This window comes from Anolis sagrei, chromosome Y (genome assembly GCF_037176765.1).
Source record: "Anolis sagrei isolate rAnoSag1 chromosome Y, rAnoSag1.mat, whole genome shotgun sequence".
In the NCBI taxonomy this organism is placed as follows: Eukaryota; Metazoa; Chordata; class Lepidosauria; order Squamata; family Dactyloidae; genus Anolis; species Anolis sagrei.
The window spans coordinates 4,099,808-4,117,192 of NC_090035.1; the positions used below are offsets into that span (position 1 = coordinate 4,099,808).

The 17,385-nt window shown below is 43.2% G+C and overlaps 2 protein-coding genes across 2 annotated transcripts in view; one reads left to right on the plus strand and one right to left on the minus strand.

The window, feature by feature from the left end:
• Positions 1 to 1,505: 1,505 nt before the first annotated feature.
• On the minus strand, positions 1,506 to 13,561 carry LOC137095241 (protein BUD31 homolog). The gene is made up of 5 exons (XM_067461686.1): positions 13,480 to 13,561; positions 9,433 to 9,537; positions 5,732 to 5,854; positions 5,406 to 5,572; positions 1,506 to 1,789 (listed from the first exon to the last, which is right to left on the minus strand). The coding sequence occupies exons 2-5, from the start codon at positions 9,524 to 9,526 to the stop codon at positions 1,739 to 1,741; spliced, it is 435 nt and encodes a 144-aa protein (XP_067317787.1). The 5' UTR covers positions 9,527 to 9,537; positions 13,480 to 13,561; the 3' UTR covers positions 1,506 to 1,738.
• Positions 13,562 to 15,554: 1,993 nt separating this feature from the next.
• The window catches only part of LOC132780010 (28 kDa heat- and acid-stable phosphoprotein), a 28,386-nt gene continuing 26,555 nt past the window's right edge, over positions 15,555 to 17,385 (plus strand). The window contains exon 1 of the mRNA XM_060783536.2: positions 15,555 to 15,669. Coding sequence (XP_060639519.1) covers positions 15,657 to 15,669 — 13 coding nt within the window. The 5' untranslated portion in view covers positions 15,555 to 15,656. The remainder of the gene's footprint in view (positions 15,670 to 17,385) is intronic.

Here is a 17,385-nt window from a genome sequence, read left to right on the forward strand (position 1 = left end):
AACACTGAAATACAATACCACCTGAGCTCTGCGAGTGCAGCATTTTTCCGAATGAAGCAGAGAGTGTTTGATGGCCGGGACATTTGTAGGGACACCAAGGAGCTTGTTTATAAAGCTATTGTCCTCCCAACTCTGCTATATGCATGCGAGACGTGGACTGTTTACAGACATCAACATTGACACCGAAATGCAACACTGCCTGAGCTCTGCAAGTGCAGCATTTTTCTGAATGAAGCAGAGACTGTTTGAGGACTGGGACATCCGTAGGGAGACCAAGGGGCTTGTTTATAAAGCTATGGTCCTCCCAAACCTGCTATACGCCTGCGAAATGTGGACTGTCTACAGACATCAACATTGACACCGAAATACAATACCACCTGAGCTCTGCGAGTACAGCATTTTTCCAAATGAAGCAGAGAGTGTTTGAGGGCTAGGACATCCGTAGGGAGACCAAGGTGCTTGTTTATAAAGTTATTCCCCTCCCAACCCTGCTATATGCCTGCGAAACGTGGACTGTTTACAGACATTAACATTGACACCAAAATGCAACACTGCCTGATCTCTGCAAGTGCAGCATTTTTCTGAATGAAGCAGAGAGTGTTTGAGGACCGAGATATCCGTAGGGAGACCAAGGGGCTTGTTTATAAAGCTATTGTCCTCCTACCCCTGCTATATGCCTGCGAAATGTGGACTGTACAGACATCAACATTGACACCGAAATGCAACAGCGCCTGAGCTCTGTGAGTGCAGCATTTTTCTGAATGAAGCAGAGAGTGTTTGAGGACTGGGACATCTGTAGGAATATCAAGGGGCTTGTTTATAAAGCTAATGTCCTCCCAACCCAGCTATATGCCTGTGAAACGTGGACTGTGTACAGATGTCACATGCAACTCCTGGAATGATTCCATCAGCGCTGCCTCCAGAAAATCCTGCAAATCTCTTGAGAAGACAAGCGGACAAATGTCAGCGTGCTGGAAGAAGCAAAGACCACCAGCATTGAAGCGATGGTCCTCCACCATCAACCAGCCACATTGTCCGGATGCCCGACCACCATCTCCCAAAACAGTTGCCCTACTCTCAATTCAAGAATGGAAAGGCAGGAAAAGAGATTTAAAGATGGGTTCAAAGCCAACCTTAAAAACTGGCATAGACACCGAGAACTGGGAAGCCCTGGCCCTTGAGCACTCCAGCTGGAGGTCAGCTGTGATCAGCAGTGCTGCAGAATTTGAATATGCACGAATGGAGGGTGAAAGAGAGAAACTTGCCAAGAGGAAGTTGGCAACTACAGCTCCCAAATGACAAAATCAATTTTTTTTTCTTGATGATCATTTCTTGGGTTGTTAGGTGTCTTGTGTCCAAATTTGGCGTCAATTCATCCAGTGGTTTTTGAGTTCTGTTAATCCCACAAACGAACATTACATCTTTATTTATATAGCTAAAGATCTGCTAAATGAGTTCCTTCTGAAACTGATGGCGTGAAAAATAACCACAGCAGCACAGAACCGTGCAAGGAGAAACAAACACGGCTTTATTTTAAAATAAAATGCGTACACAGGAAAGTCAATACACGCTACTTGCATTTACAATTCAGACGAATGCAGCACAGAGTGCCGAGGAGATCCATTCAGAGCAAAATAGTTACAAAAGGAAGGGTTGTAGCTCCTCCACACAGTCCCAGGTGTCGAGGCAGCCATTGGGGAACTTCTCTCAGAAGGGCGGGACTCCTTTCCAAGCGGCTTCATCCCGAGCAGCCCCTGCAGCCACAGTGAGTGCACTCAATTATTCGCCCCTGTGGAGTGAAAAGGGAACAAAACAGTATTTATTTCTCGTGTCAGGGCAACCAGTCAATTATATTACATTTCTAACAGAAGCAAACAAACAGACAAAATACAAAATTTGTGAGTTTGGTAGTGGATTAAATGTCCTTTGACCAGTCTCTGGCCCCTTGGAGTGCCTCTGGTGTTGCCGCAAGAAGGTCCTCCCTTGTGCATGTGGCAGGGCTCCTTGCATTGCAGCAGGTGGTCAGTGGTTTGCTCTTCTTCACACTCGCATGTCGTGGATTTCACTTTGTGGCCCCATTTCTTGAGGTTGGCTCTGCATCTCATGGTGCCAGAGCGCAGTCTGTTCAGTGCCTTCCAAGTCGCCCAGTCTTCTGTGTGCCCATTGGGGAGTCTCTCATTTGGTATCACCCACAGATTGAGGTTCTGGGTTTGAGCCTGCCACTTTTGGACTCTCGCTTGCTGAGGTGTTCCAGCAAGTGTCTCTGTAGATCTTAGAAAACTATTTCTAGATTTAAGTTGTGGACGTGCTGGCTGATGCCCAAACAAGGGATGAGCTGGAGATGTCTCTGCCTTGGTCCTTTCACTATTGGCTGCTACTTCCCGGCGGATGTCAGGTGGTGCAATACCGGCTAAGCAGTGTAATTTCTCCAGTGGTGTAGGGCGCCGACACTCCGTGATAATGTGGCATGTCTCATGAAGAGCCACATCCACTGTTTTAGTGTGGTGAGATGTGTTCCACACTGGGCATGCGTACTCAGCAGCAGAGTAGCATAGCACAAGAGAAGATTTCTTCACTGAAACAGTACAAGTCTTATTTATTTTTTCAATAGACCGAAAAGGCGATTGCTAATCTTGGAATCTATTGATTCGATTCAATAAATGGGACTACCAGTTGGATATAGGTGGGTCTATGCTGTTAGGATCCTGCCGTGAGTGCAAGAATTTGTTTATTTCTGGCTTCCATGAGTTTTAACTTCACTACGCTTGAGTGAGATATGACAAAATTCCAAAAAAAACCCCAGTTTTTAAAAAAAACCATGAAAGATTTAAAGCATGAGTAACTAAACTTATTTTCTGATTTAAAACTGAAACCAACCAAGTATCATTATCATTTTATCATCAAAAGTTGATGATACTAGGACTATGGCGCAGCTGCATTAAGATCACTTCTGACCACAAGCTCATGAGTCTGAAGCCAGCCCAGGTCGGAGTGAGCTTCCAACTAATTGTGTAGCTTGTTGTCGACTTTTGCAACCCGAAAGACAGTTGCATCTGTCAAGTAGGAAAATTAGGTACCACCTATGTGTGGGGAGGCTAATTTAACTAATTTACGAGGTAATAAAAAATCTCCAGCACAGCATGCAGGGAATGCGGAAGTACTTCATCAGTGTCACAGATGGACGATGAAAGCGACAGCTCCCCTAGCGGCCAGAAAAGTTAAATAGCCTCTGACTGTCTGTCTCTATCTGTTGTGTGTCTTTGGCATTGCATGTTTGCCATATATGTGTACATTGTAATCCGCCCTGAGTCCCCTGCGGGGTGAGAATGGCGGAATATAAATACTGTAAATAAATGTAAATAAATAAAAAACGTGGGGGGGGGGGTAATCTTATTTATAGCATTTTTTTTACCCCACTCTTCTCAACCCCTGGGGGGGGGGGGGGGGACTCAGAGCGGCTAACAAAAGGCAACAATTCAATGCCACAATCAATAACACAGTATAAAACCATAAATACATACAGAGTTAAAACAATAGCAATTAATTAACCAAATTATCATAACAGTCATTAAAACAAATACGCAGTCCACAAGCCCACTGATAGAACAATAAAGCCGTATCCTCATACATATCGTCTTGCCAGTCTATTTCCAGTCAAAGTCCTGCTTTATGTTTATTGTCCGAAAGCCTGGTCCCAAAACCAAGATTTTAAATTTCTTCCTGAAAGCCAGGAGGGATGGGATTGATTGTATCTCACTCGGAAGCGCGTTCCACAGGCGGGGGGCCACCACCGAGAAGGCCCTGTCTTGTCCCTGCCAGCCGCGCTTGTGATGTTGGTGGGAGCAAGAGCAGGGCCTTCCCGGATGATCTTAAATTACGAGGTGGGACGTGCAGGCAGATGCATTTGGACAAGTAAGTGGGCCAGAACTGTATAGAGCTTTATAGGTCAAAACCAGCACTTTGAATTGAGCTCGGAAGTGGACAGGCAGCCAGTGGAGCTGGCACAACAAGGGGGTGGTATGTTTCCTGTATGTAGCTCCTGTTAGTAATCTGGCTGCCACCCGTTGGACTAACTACAGTTTCCGAACCGTCTTCAAAGGCAGCCCCACGTAGAGTGCATTGCAGTAATCCAACCGGGATGTGACAAGAGCGTGGACCACCGTGGCCAGATCCGACTTCCCAAGGTACGGGCGCAGCTGGCGCACAAGTCTTAACTGTGCAAAAGCTCCCTTGGCTACCACCGAAACCTGGGGTTCCAGGCTCAGCGATGAGTCCAGGATCACACCCAAGCTGCGAACCTGCGCCTTCAGGGGGAGTGGAACCCCGTCCAGCACAGGCTGTAACCCTATGCCCTGTTCAGCCTTGCAACTGACCAGGAGGACCTTTGTCTTGTCTGGATTTAGTTTCAAACTGTTGTCCCTCATCCAGTCCGTTACAGCGGCCAAGCACCGGTTCAGGACTTGGACAGCCTCCTTAGTAGCAGGTGGGAAGGAGTAACAGAGTTGGACATCATCTGCGTACAGATGACACCGTACCCCCAAACTCTGGATGATCTCTCCCAACGGCTTCATGTATATGTTAAGCAACATAGGGGACAGCACTGAGCCCTGCGGGACCCCACAGTACAATGGCCGTGGGGTCGAGCAGGAGTCCCCTAGTGACACCTTCTGGGAGCGACCCTCGAGGAAGGACTGGAGCCACTGCAAAGCAGTACCCCCAAGACCCATTCCCGCGAGGTGTCCCAGGAGGATACCGTGGTCGACGGTATCGAAGGCTGAAGAGAGGTCCAGCAGAACCAACAGGGACACACTCCCCCTGTCCAGTTCCCGGCGAAGATCATCCACTAAGGCAACCAAGGCTGTCTCGGTACCATGTCCCAGCCTAAAGCCAGACTGCGCCAGAACCTTCCTAATGCCGCGACCCCTTAATACGGTTCCTCATGTGGTGGTGACCCCCAACCATAACATTATTTCCATTGCTACTTCACAACTGTAGTTTTGCTACTGTTCTGAATCGTCATGTAAATATCTGATATGCAGGATGTATTTCCATTCACTGGCCCAATTTGGCACAAATACCCAATACACCCAAGGTACAGGCGCAGCTGGCGCACAAGTCTTAACTGTGCAAAAGCTCCCTTGGCTACCACCGAAACCTGGGGTTCCAGGCTCAGCGATGAGTCCAGAATGACTCCCAAACTGCGAACCTGCGTCTTCAGGGGGAGTGGAACCCCGTCAAGCACAGGTTGTAACCCTATGCCCTGTTCGGCCTTGCGACTGACCAGGAGGACCTCTTATACCCCGCGTTGCCTTGTATTCTGGAATATACGGTATGAAAAGAGGGACATAATACTGGAAAAATTGCTGTTTTGAGCCAGTGAGTGTATTAGAAAGATGTGTTCTTACCACTTCCAGCTTGCCTTTGGGTACTCTGCAGATGCAGTTGGTCCCAAAGTTGGTATCTCTCGTTTGGATGCAGCGTAAGCAGCAGAGGTTTTCGTAACCTTGTTTCTTCCACTTGGCAATTAAGTTTTTGTCTGCGTATCCTTCTCTGATGCAATACTCATACAATTCTAGGCAGGACAGAGATGAAAAAAAAACAGAGCTCATAATATATCCTTTTTCTTGCTAACACGTAGAGCTAGGTAGGCAAGACATATGACATCTGCACCAGCCATTTCAAATATATGCATGTTCTTTTCACCAAGAAATCAAAAGGATGCTTGCCTCACCTCTACTGATGGCCTTCCTCTTATAGAAGAGATCGAAAATGTAGCGTGTTTTCTGATGGTGGATTCTGAAGATGGGCCAGAGGGACTCCACTTTCCTCTTCCCTTCATGGGGTTCGGTTTCAGCTGAGAGGGGAAAAAAGAAGCAGAAGGATGTTATATTTCCAGTTCAGTCCAGTTGATTACCTCTGGATTATGCCATCTTATCACATAGAAGGAAGAATTCAGTGACATACAAACTGGGATTACATTCTTACACAAATATATTCTTGGAAGTAGAATGAACCAACAATGTTTCCCGTGATCGAAATTCATACAAAAAGCACACAGGATCAGATCAAAACATTACAAAGTTCCCACAATGGCAATCACTGTCCCTTTAAGGCCCCTTCTACACTGCCCTTATTATTCCGGGATCTGATCCTGGATTACTGTATATACTCGAGTATAAGCCTAGTTTTTCAGCCCATTTTTTAGGCTGAAAAAGCTCCCCTTATACTTGGGTCAAAGTTATTTATTATTTTACTCTATTTATATTATTATTATTATTATTATTATTATTATTGCATTTTATAGGTTAACTTTATTATTATTATTATTATTATTATTACATTTATTATTTTACTCTTTATTATTATTGGAAAGATACATGTACATTGAAAAAGGTTAGAATAATGGTTTAGTCAGAGTTGGACAGTTCTATGTAAACATTAATAAACATTTAACCTACTGATGCTTCATTTAATGTAATGTTATTGGTATCTATTTTTATTTTGAAATTGACCAGTAACTTACATTTCCCACCCTCAGCTGATACTCGAGTCAATAAGTTTTCCCAGTTTTTTGTGGTAAAATTAGGTACCTCGGCTTATATTCGGGCCGGCTTATACTCGAGTATATATGGTATCTGCTTATCCCAGAATATATAGTAGTGTAGACTCATATAATCCAGTTCAAAGCAGAAAACTTGGGACCAGATCCTGGGATATAAGAGAAGTGTAGCAGGGGCCTCAGGCCCCTTCCACACAGCTGAATAAAATCCCACATTTTCTGCTTCTGAACTGGAATATATAGCAGTGTGAACTCAGATGACCCAGAGAACTTCCACATAGCCCTATATCCCAGAATATCAAGGCAGAAAATCCCACAATATCTGCTTTGAATTGGGTTATCTAAGTCCAGGGCCTTTTCCGTGGTGGCCCCCCAACTCTGGAACACCTTCCCCAAAGATCTTAGACAGGCCCCTACATTGGCAGTCTTCAGAAAGAACTTGAAGACCTGGCTGTTCCGATGTGCCTTCCCCGAATAGGAAAACTCCAATACCAAGTCCTATAAGCACTTTATTAGAATTGAGATTGCCGCACACTGCACACTGCACCTGCCCTATAACCCTTATATACTACCTGTCACATCAGCACTTTTAATCCTGTACCCATTACTCTGGTCCGGCCCAGTTTTATTGTGTTTATGGTGTATTGTTGATGGCTTGTGGTTTTGTTGTTTTTAATACTGCTTTAATTGTTTTTAATTTGCTTTAGGTTGTATTGTTATGTTGTGTGTCGAGGCCTTGGCCTTTGTAAGCCGCATCGAGTCCTTCGGGAGATGCTAGCAGGGTACAAATAAAGTTTTATAATAATAATAATAATAATAATAATAATAATAATAATAATAATAATGTGGGATTTCCTGCCTTGGTTGTGTGGAAGGGTCCCAAGTCTCTTTTAAGAGATAAAATTATTACTATTATTATTATTATTATTATTATCTTTATTTGTACCCCGCTAGCATCTCCCGAAGGACTCAATGCGGCTTACAAAGGCCAAGGCCTCAAAACACAACATAACAATACAAAACCTAAAACAAATTAAAAACAATTAAAGCAATATAAACAACAAGCAATAAACAATACACCAAGACACAATAAAACTGGGCCGGGCCAGAGTAATGGGTACAGAATTAAAAGTGCTGGTGTGACAGGTGATATGTAAGGATTATAGGGTAAGTGCAGTGTGCAGCAATCTTAATTCTAATAAAGTGCTTCTGGGACTTGGTGTTGGAGATTTCCTAATCTGGGAAGGCACATCGGAACAGCCAGGTCTTCAAGTTCTTTCTAAAGACTGCCAATGTAGGGGCCTGTCTAAGATCTTTGGGGAGGGTGTTCCAAAGTCGGGGGGTAGCATATAAATACAACAACTACTACTAATATTAATCAGAAACCCACAAGTAGAACATAAAAGCAATAGCACCCTCCAGGTGTTTCCTAACCCATGATACTGCGTCCAATACTGAAGTTTACAAATAACCTTTGCAAATAGTTGGAACTGAAAGTCTTACAATTTCAAATCTTGGATCTTCTGGAAGCGACACATATTGCCTCCTTCCAAAACCACCAAAGGATGCAATTGACATTTAGCGGAGCAAAAATGGGATTTCGGGGGTCTAGAGGTGTTGAAGGCCCCAAAAACCATTTCAAGGAACTGCATGCTCCCCATGCTCTATTCCGCTTTGGTTAGACCACATCAGGAATATTGTGTCCAATTCTGGGCACCACAATTCAAGAGAGATATTGACAAGCTGGAATGTGTCCAGAGGAGGGCGACTCAAATGATCAAGGGTCTGGAGAACAAGCCCTATGAGGAGCGGCTTAAGGAGCTGGGCATGTTTAGCCTGAAGAAGAGAAGGCTGAGAGGAGATATGATGAGGACCATGTATAAATATGTGAGAGGAAGCCATAGGGAGGAGGAGGGAGCAAGCTTGTTTTCTGCTTCCCTGGAGACTAGGACAGAATATAAATAGACTAGGAAGAATATAAATACTGTAAATACTATGAAACAGTGGCTTCAAACTACAAGAGAGGAGATTCCTTCTGAACACGAGGACGAACTGCCTGACTGTGAGAGCCGTTCAGCAGTGGAACTCTCTGCCCCGGAGTGTGGTGGAGGCTCCTTCTTTGGAAGCTTTTAAACAGAGGCTGGATGGCCATCTGTCAGGGGGGATTTGAATGCAATTTTCCTGCTTCTTGGCAGAAGGGGGTTGGACTAGATGGCCCATGAGGTCTCTTCCAACTCTAGGATCCTATGATTCTACGTAGCGCCAGGGCAAGACTTCGCCTATTTATGGTACTAGCGTGACCCACCCAAGTTACTGTTTCCCACCTCAACAGAAAACATTGGAAATATAGCAACTTAAGCTTGAAACCTGCAACTAAACAATCTATAAGCGTCTCTTACACAGAAGGCCCTTCTACACAGTCCTATATCCCAGAATATCAAGGCAGAAAATCCCACAATATCCATAATAATAATAAAAAAAACTTTATTTATATACCGCTCCATCTCCCCGAGGGAACTCAGAGCGGTTCCCAGGTAACATCACAAAACATACAAAGTAAAAACAACATAACCATAAGATTAACAAAACAAAAATATAAGCATAAAAATTGTCGCCATAACACACATATATTAAAATAATCCTGCCTGTTCAAGAATTAAGTGCAATGCTATGGCAAGCAAGAATCATATTAGGTAGGGGTCTGTGGCTGTTCATCTACTTTGAACTGGGTTATTTGAGTCCACACTCAGATAATGTGGGATTTCCTGCCTTGATATTCTGGGATATAGGGCTGTGTGGAAGGGCCCTGGGGCTCTCAGTCAGGCTAGAGTTTCATGGTGACAACCAAATACACACTCTGTGCAAGTGCTCACCTTCTCTCATTTTTTGATCCAGTTCATCTAAGGTGGGCTCAATTAATTCCCAACCATCTGGAGGAGGTTTTCTGCTTCTCTTCACTTTGGGCATCTCCTTGGGATCTGAAATGGGGAAAAAACGGCAATAAAACAAATGTCTTCATAGCAATATGAAGTACAACCATGTGAATGGTGGCTGGAGAGCTCACCAAAGGTTATGAGGAACAGAACTAGTGTGCCATCAAGATGACTCTTGTGGTGACGCTATCATAAAGATTTCTTAGCAAGAGATTTATTTGCAGGTGGTTCTCTACTCCCTTCCCCTAATAGTTATCTATATAAATAAAAATGTAATGTTCGTTTGTGGGATTAACAGAACTCAAAAACCACTGGACGAATTGACACCAAATTTGGACACAAGACACCTAACAACCCAAGGTATGTCCTTCACTCAAAAAAAATTGATTTTGTCATTTGGGAGTTGTAGTTGCTGGGATTTATAGTCCACCTACAATCAAAGTGCATTCTGAACCCCACCAACGATGGAATCGAACCAAACTTGGCACACAGTTCTCCCATGCCCAACAGAAAATACTGGAAGGGTTTGGTGGGCAGTGTCCTTTGGTTTTGGAGTTGTAGTTCACCTACATCCAGAGAGCACTGTGGACTCAAACAATGATGGATCTGGACCAAACTCTACACAAATACTCAATATGCCCAAATGTGAACACTGGTGGAATTTGGGGAAAGGGGAATCTTGACATTTGGGACTTGTAGTTGCTGGGATTTGTAGTTCACCTACAATTACAGAGCATTCTGAACCCCACCAACGATAGAATTGGGCCAAACCTCCCACACAAAACCACCATGACCACCAGAGTGGGCCACAGCAACGCGTGGCAGGGGACAGCTAGTTTTTTTTATAAATTTCCTACACCGATTTGAACAAATTAAATAATTTCTGTTGGGAACTAGGAAAATTGGGTTTATATATCTGTGAAATGTTCAGGGTGGGAAAATGAATTCCTGTCTGTTAGATCTAGGTGTCAATGTTTCAATAGGACACCTTGTTTATCGCGAGAGAATGCTCCCAGAACATGGCCATATAGTCCGAACAACCTATAACAACCCAGTGATTCCGGCCATGAAAGCCTTCGACAATAACAAGGTGCTTGTTTACAAAGCTATTGTTCTCCCAACCCTGCTATACGCCTGTGAAACATGGACTGTCTACAGACGTCACATGCAACTCCTGGAATGATTCCATCAGCGTTGTCTCCAAAAAATCCTGCAAATCTCTTGGGAAGAAGACAGGTGGACAAATGTCAGCGTTCTGGAAGAAGCAAAGACCACCAGCATTGAAGCAATGCTCCTCCACCATCAACTCCGCTGGACCGGTCACGTTTCTGGATGCCCAAGAAGGAAGCGTCTCCTGATTTCCTGGCCACAGTCTGCATCTGCAGTAATCTTTGCACCTAGAAATACAAAGTCTGTCACGGCCTCCACGTTTTGTCCCTCTATTTCCCAGTTGTCAATCATTCTTGTTGCCATAATCTTGGTTTTTTTAATGTTTAGCTGCAACCCAGCTTTTGCGCTTTCTTCTTCCACCTTGATTAGAAGGCTCCTCAGCTCCTCCTCGCTTTCGGCCATCAGAGTGGTGTCATCTGCATATCTGAGGTTGTTAATGTTTCTTCCAGCAATTTTCACCCCAGCTTTGCATTCTTCAAGCCCCGCACATCCTCACATGATGTGTTCTGCATACAAGTTAAAAAGGTTGGGTGAGAGGATGCAGCCTTGCCGTATGCCTTTCCCAATCTTGAACCAGTCTCCTGTTCCGTGGTCAGTTCTGACTGTGGCTCCTTGGTCCTTGTACAGATTCCTCAGGAGAGAGATAAGGTGATTTGGTATGCCCATCCCACCAAGAACTTGCCACCATTTATGATGAGCCACACAGTCCAAGGCTTCAGAATAGTCAATAAAACAGAAATAGAAATGGTATAGTACAGTATAGTAATATTGAATACTGATTTTGTATTATGCTGATAACATAATGGGACAGAGACTGTGCTGGTCTCCATCATGGATCACCTTCGATGCCAGCTTGACGAGGGCGGGTCAGCGCTGCTTGTCTTATTGGATCTCACAGCAGCATTTGACACACCGCCTTGCTGTTGCTGGAGTCAGGGGGAGAACTTTAAACTGGCTGTCCTCCTTTCTTCACAACCGTGGACAGCGAGTGGAGAGGGGAGGCCTGGTCTCTGAGAGGTCCCCTCTATCTATCTTGTGGGGTTCCTCAGGGGGCCATCCTCTCCCCTCTGTTGTTTAACATCTATATGCGACCACTTGCTCAGCTGGTTTGAGGTTTTGGGCTTGAGTGTTACCAGTACGCCGGGCAGTGGGGACGTCCAGCTGCCTACCCTGGATGGTGAGGCTACGCCCGTCATCGTTAGTCAAGAGTCTGGGAGTCCTTTTGGACCATCTGCTGAGGATGGAGGCCCAGGTCTCCGCTGTGAGCAGAACCGCCTTCTTTCCCCTGCGGCAGGCTAAACGGCTGGCCCCCTCCCTGTCCAGGGACGACCTGGCTACGGTGATCCAGGCCACGGTCATCTCAAGACTGGACTACTGTAATGCCCTCTACATTGGGCTTCCTCTGTCGGTGATCCGAAAGCTAAAGTTGGTACAAAATGCAGCTGCTCGGCTTCTTGCGGGAATTCCGATGAGATGCCACATCACCCCAATCTGACTACAGCTGCATTGGTTACCCATTGAGCACAGGATCAATTTCAAAGGGATGGGACTCACCTTGAAGGCCTTGCATGCTCTGGGGCCGATGTACCTGAGGGACCGCCTCACCCCCTCCCAACCCCAGAGATCCCTCCGTTCTGAGGACCAAGATCTATTGGAAATTCCCAGTGTCAAGACCTTGCGTCTAACAGCAACCAGGCGCAGAGCCTTCACAGCAGTGGCACCATTGTTCTGGAATACTCTGCCACCTGAAGTCCGTGCCTTGCAGGACTTGTCAGCTTTCCACAGGGCATGGAAGACATACCTGTTTCGACAGGCCTTTGCTCTTTGATATTGCTGTTTTTAAATTGTTTTAAATTGCTTTTAAATTTTGTTAGATTTTAGCTATTCTTGTAAGCCGCTCCGAGCCCCAAGGGAGTGGCGGCATATAAGTTTGAATAATAAATAAAGAAATAATATACTGTACTTATATATATCTTGTAAGTCGCTCTGAGTCCCCTTCGGGGTGAGAAGGGCGGCATAGAAAAGTTGTAAATATAAATACCTATCCGACCGCATCTCTGCCTATGAACCCACCAGGAGTTTGAAATCTTCCGGGGAGACCCTGCTCTCGATCCCGCCTGCTTCTCAAGCTCGGCTGGCGGGGACGAGAGATAGGGCCTTCTCGGTGGTGGCTCCTCAGCTGTGGAACGCCCTTCCTACGGACATTAGACTAGCACCATCTCTAATGGTATTCCACAAAAAGGTGAAGACCTGGATGTTTGTGCAGGCGTTTGAGTAATTTAGTGCAATCTGGTAATGGAACATAGGAATGGAACAATGGACGACGAACCTGGACTACGCTTGGATGATGAGAAGATGGGTACGGTTGTTTTTTGTAATAATTGTGCATTGTAATGGCTTATTGGTAATTTATGGATAATGTGTTAAGTCAATTGTTATATGTTGTATGGAACCACTGCTGTTTCTACTGTTTTTACTGTTTGTGAACCGCTGTGAGTCGCCTTCGGGCTTGAGATACAGCGGTATATAAGCAAAGTAAATAAATAAATAATAATAAAGAAAGAAAGCCAACCTTACAAACTGTGGCATAGATACTGAGAGAAAACTGGGAATCCCTGGCCCTTGAGCGTTCTAACTGGAGGTCAGCTGTGACCAGCAGTGCTGCGGAATTCAAAGAGGCCTAAGAATTTGGATCGCCTAAGAAGACTCATTGAGATCCTGCTTTTTCTCTTAAAAAAAACAATTCAATACACAATGTAAGATCTTATTTTTTTAAAAGCCTACAAACACCAACAATAAAGAGGCCAAAGATCTCACCTGGGACTCAGCTCTTCCTTGCACACTTCCGCCTTTTCTGATTCCAACGTCGCGTCGCAGTGACGTCACTCAAGAAGGGGGGCTTTCTCCCATAACGTCACATATCCGCGTCGCTGCCTTTGGGAAATTTAAGGCCCCCCCTCTTAAAGATCGAGGTGTCTACTTCACTGCCCGATTCGAAATGTGAGTAAGTGTCTTCACATTTGTGTGTGTGTGTGTGTATTAAAGGAAACAGTTAGGAACATATATATATTTAATATATTTTAATTATATATATATATATATATATGTATAAAAGTTAGGATATATATATATATATATAATTAAAATATTATATATATATATATATATATATATATATATATTCCTAACTAAAATTAAATTTAATATTTTAGTTAGGAATATATATATATCTTAAATATAAATATATATTTAATTAAATAAATATATATATTTAATGTTTTAGTTAGGAATATATATATATCTTAAATATAAATATATATTTAATTAAACAAATATATATATTTAATGTTTTAGTTAGGAATATATATATATATCTTAAATATAAATATATATTTAATTAAATAAATATATATATTTAATGTTTTAGTTAGGAATATATATATATCTTAAATATAAATATATATTTAATTAAATAAATATATATATTTAATATTTTAGTTAGGAATATATATATATATATATATATATCTTAAATATAAATATATATTTAATTAAATAAATATATATATTTAATGTTTTAGTTAGGAATATATATAATATTCCTGCGTGACCGCATCTCCATCTACGAACCCGCACGCTCACTCCGATCATCTGGGGAGGCCCTGCTCGTGATCCCACCCACGTCGCAAGCGCGCTTGGTGGGGACACGGGACAGGGCCTTTTCTGTGGCGGCCCCCCGACTTTGGAACGCCCTCCCAAAAGATCTTCGACAGGCCCCTACTTTGGCAGTTTTCAGAAAGAATCTAAAAACTTGGCTGTTCCGTTGTGCCTTCTCAGACTAGGAATTCCCCATCGCCAAGCCCTAGATGCACTTTAGTAGAACAAGATCGCTGCACACCGCACTTATCTAATCCTACGTTCCTCCTGCCATCTCAGCACTTTTAACCTTGTACCCATTGCTCTGGCCGGCCCAGTTTTAAAGTGTCCGACGTATTGTTACTGTTGTTGTTACTGCTTAACTATTTGATTTGCTTCTGTGTCATTGTTGTGTTATGATGTGTTGTATTGTGTTTTGAGGCTTCGGCCTATGTGAGCCGCATCGAGTCCTTCGGGAGATGCTAGCGGGGTACAAATAAAGTTAATAATAATAATAATAATAATAATAATATATAAGTTAGGAATATATATATATATATATATTTAATTAAATATATATATATATATATAATTTAGTTAGGAATATATATATAATTAAATAATAATAATATAGATATATATATAAGTTAGGAATATATATATATATATATATATAATTAAATATATATAATTAAATATATATATATATAATAATTTAGTTAGGAATATATATATAATTAAATAATAATAATAATAATATAGATATATATATAAGTTAGGAATATATATATATATATATAATTAAATATATATATATAATAATTTAGTTAGGAATATATATATAATTAAATATATATATTTAATATTTTAGTTAGGAATATATATAATATATATTTAATTGAATAAATATATATATATATAATATTTTAGTTAGGAATATATATATATCTTAAATATAAATATATATTTAATTAAATAAATATATATATTTAATAATTTAGTTAGGAATATATATATTCCTAAATATATATTCCTATATATATATATATATATAGGAATATATATATTTAGGAATATATATATTTAGGAATATATATATATATATTTCTAACTGTGTCCCTTAAGACACACAAACACACACAAAATGTGAACCCACTTCCTCACATTTCTAATCAGGCAGTGAAGTGGACGCCTCGATGTCTAAGAGGGGTCCTTAGGAGCGCGCCCTCGTGCCCAGTGGAGGGAAGAGGAAGAGGCCCCGGTTTCCGCTTCCGGGTCGCCCTTCCAGCCCAGGGAGTTGTGAGAGGGGGAAGGACTCTTCTGCTGCCGGAGCCGACGCCGCCATTATCATCCTCGCGATGCCCAAAGGAGGTGAGCCCGGGGAGGAGGAGAAGGCCGCGGAGGGGAACCCAGGCCCAGGCTGAGGCCTTCCTTCCAGGCCTTCCTCCCTTCCACTATGATTATGATGATTATTGTTATGATTTATTCATCTGTTCCTCGCTTTTCTCCTTGCAATGGCCTTGCAGCTTCAAAGCTTGGCTGGTTGCTGCCTGAAATGCCAAGTTTATTCCTCGCTATCCTCCCCTGAGTGGGCTTCAAAGCATTGAATGGCCTTGCAGCTTCAAAGCTTGGCTGGTTGCTACCTGAAATGCCAAAAAACACGGGAATTCCAGACAATAAACAATTAGGGCCAGCTAACCACCTCCCAACAAAGGATTCCCCCTCCTCCCAGGCAGGAAGCAGCCAGGCTTTGAAGCTGCAAGGCTATTCAGTGCTAATCAGGATGGTTGCTGCCTGAAATGCCAAAAAACACGGGAATTCCGGACAATAAACAATTAGGGCCAGCTAACCACCTTTTAATAAAGGAGTTTTTTCCCCAGGCAGGAAGCAGCCAGGCTTTGAAGCTGCAAGGCTATTCAGCGCTAATCAGGATGGTTGTTGCCTGAAATGCCAAAAACACGGGAATCCCAGACAATAAACTATTAGGGCCAGCTAACCACCTTTTAATAAAGGGATTTTTTTCCCCAGGCAGGAAACCGCCAAGCTTTGAAGCTGCAAGGCTATTCAGTGCTAATCAGGATGGTTGTTGCCTGAAGTGCCAAAAACAGGGCAATTCCGGACAATAAACAATTAGGGCCAGCTAACCACCTTTAAATAAAGGATTTTTTCCCAGGCAGGAAGTAGCCAGGCTTTGAAGTTGCAAGGCTATTCAGTGCTAATCCGGATGGCCAACTGCAACATTCACACTTGCCTCCAACAGACAAGAGTTCTTTCTCCCACCCTGGACATTATTCCACAGGTATATAAACCTCACTTGCCTGGTTTGCAGCAGACTTCACAACCTCGGAGGATACCTGCCATAGATGCAGGTGAAACGTCAGGAGAGAATGCTTCTAGGACAGGCTGGTACAGTCCGGAAAACTCACAACAACCCAGGGATTCTGTCCACGAAAGCCTTCGACGTTAGAATCATAGAATCCTAGAGTTGGAAGAGAACTGGTGGGCCATCATCCAGTCCAACCCCATTCTGACAAGAACCAGGAAAATCACGTTCAAAGCATCCTCGACAGATGGCCAACAATGTGATGTGGCGGCAAAAAAAGCCAATGGGATTTTGGCCTGCATTAATAGGAGCATAGTGTCTAGATCTAGGGAAGTCATGCTACCCCTCTATTCTGCTTTGGTTAGACCACACCTGGAATATTGTGTCCAATTCTGGGCACCACAATTCAAGAGAGATATTGACAAGCTGGAATGTGTCCAGAGGAGGGCGACTCAAAAGATCAAGGGTCTGGAGAACAAGCCCTATGAGGAGCGGCTTAAGGAGCTGGGCGTGTTTAGCCTGAAGAGGAGAAGGATGAGAGGAGACATGATAGCCATGTATAAATATGTGAGAGGAAGCCACAGGGAGGAGGGAGCAAGCTTGTTTTCTGCTTCCCTGGAGACTAGGACGCAATGGAGCAATGGCTTCAAACTACAAGAGAGGAGATTCCACCTGAACATGAGGAAGAACTTCCTGACTGTGAGAGCCGTTCAGCAGTGGAACTCTCTGCCCCGGAGTGTGGTGGAGGCTCCTTCTTTGGAAGC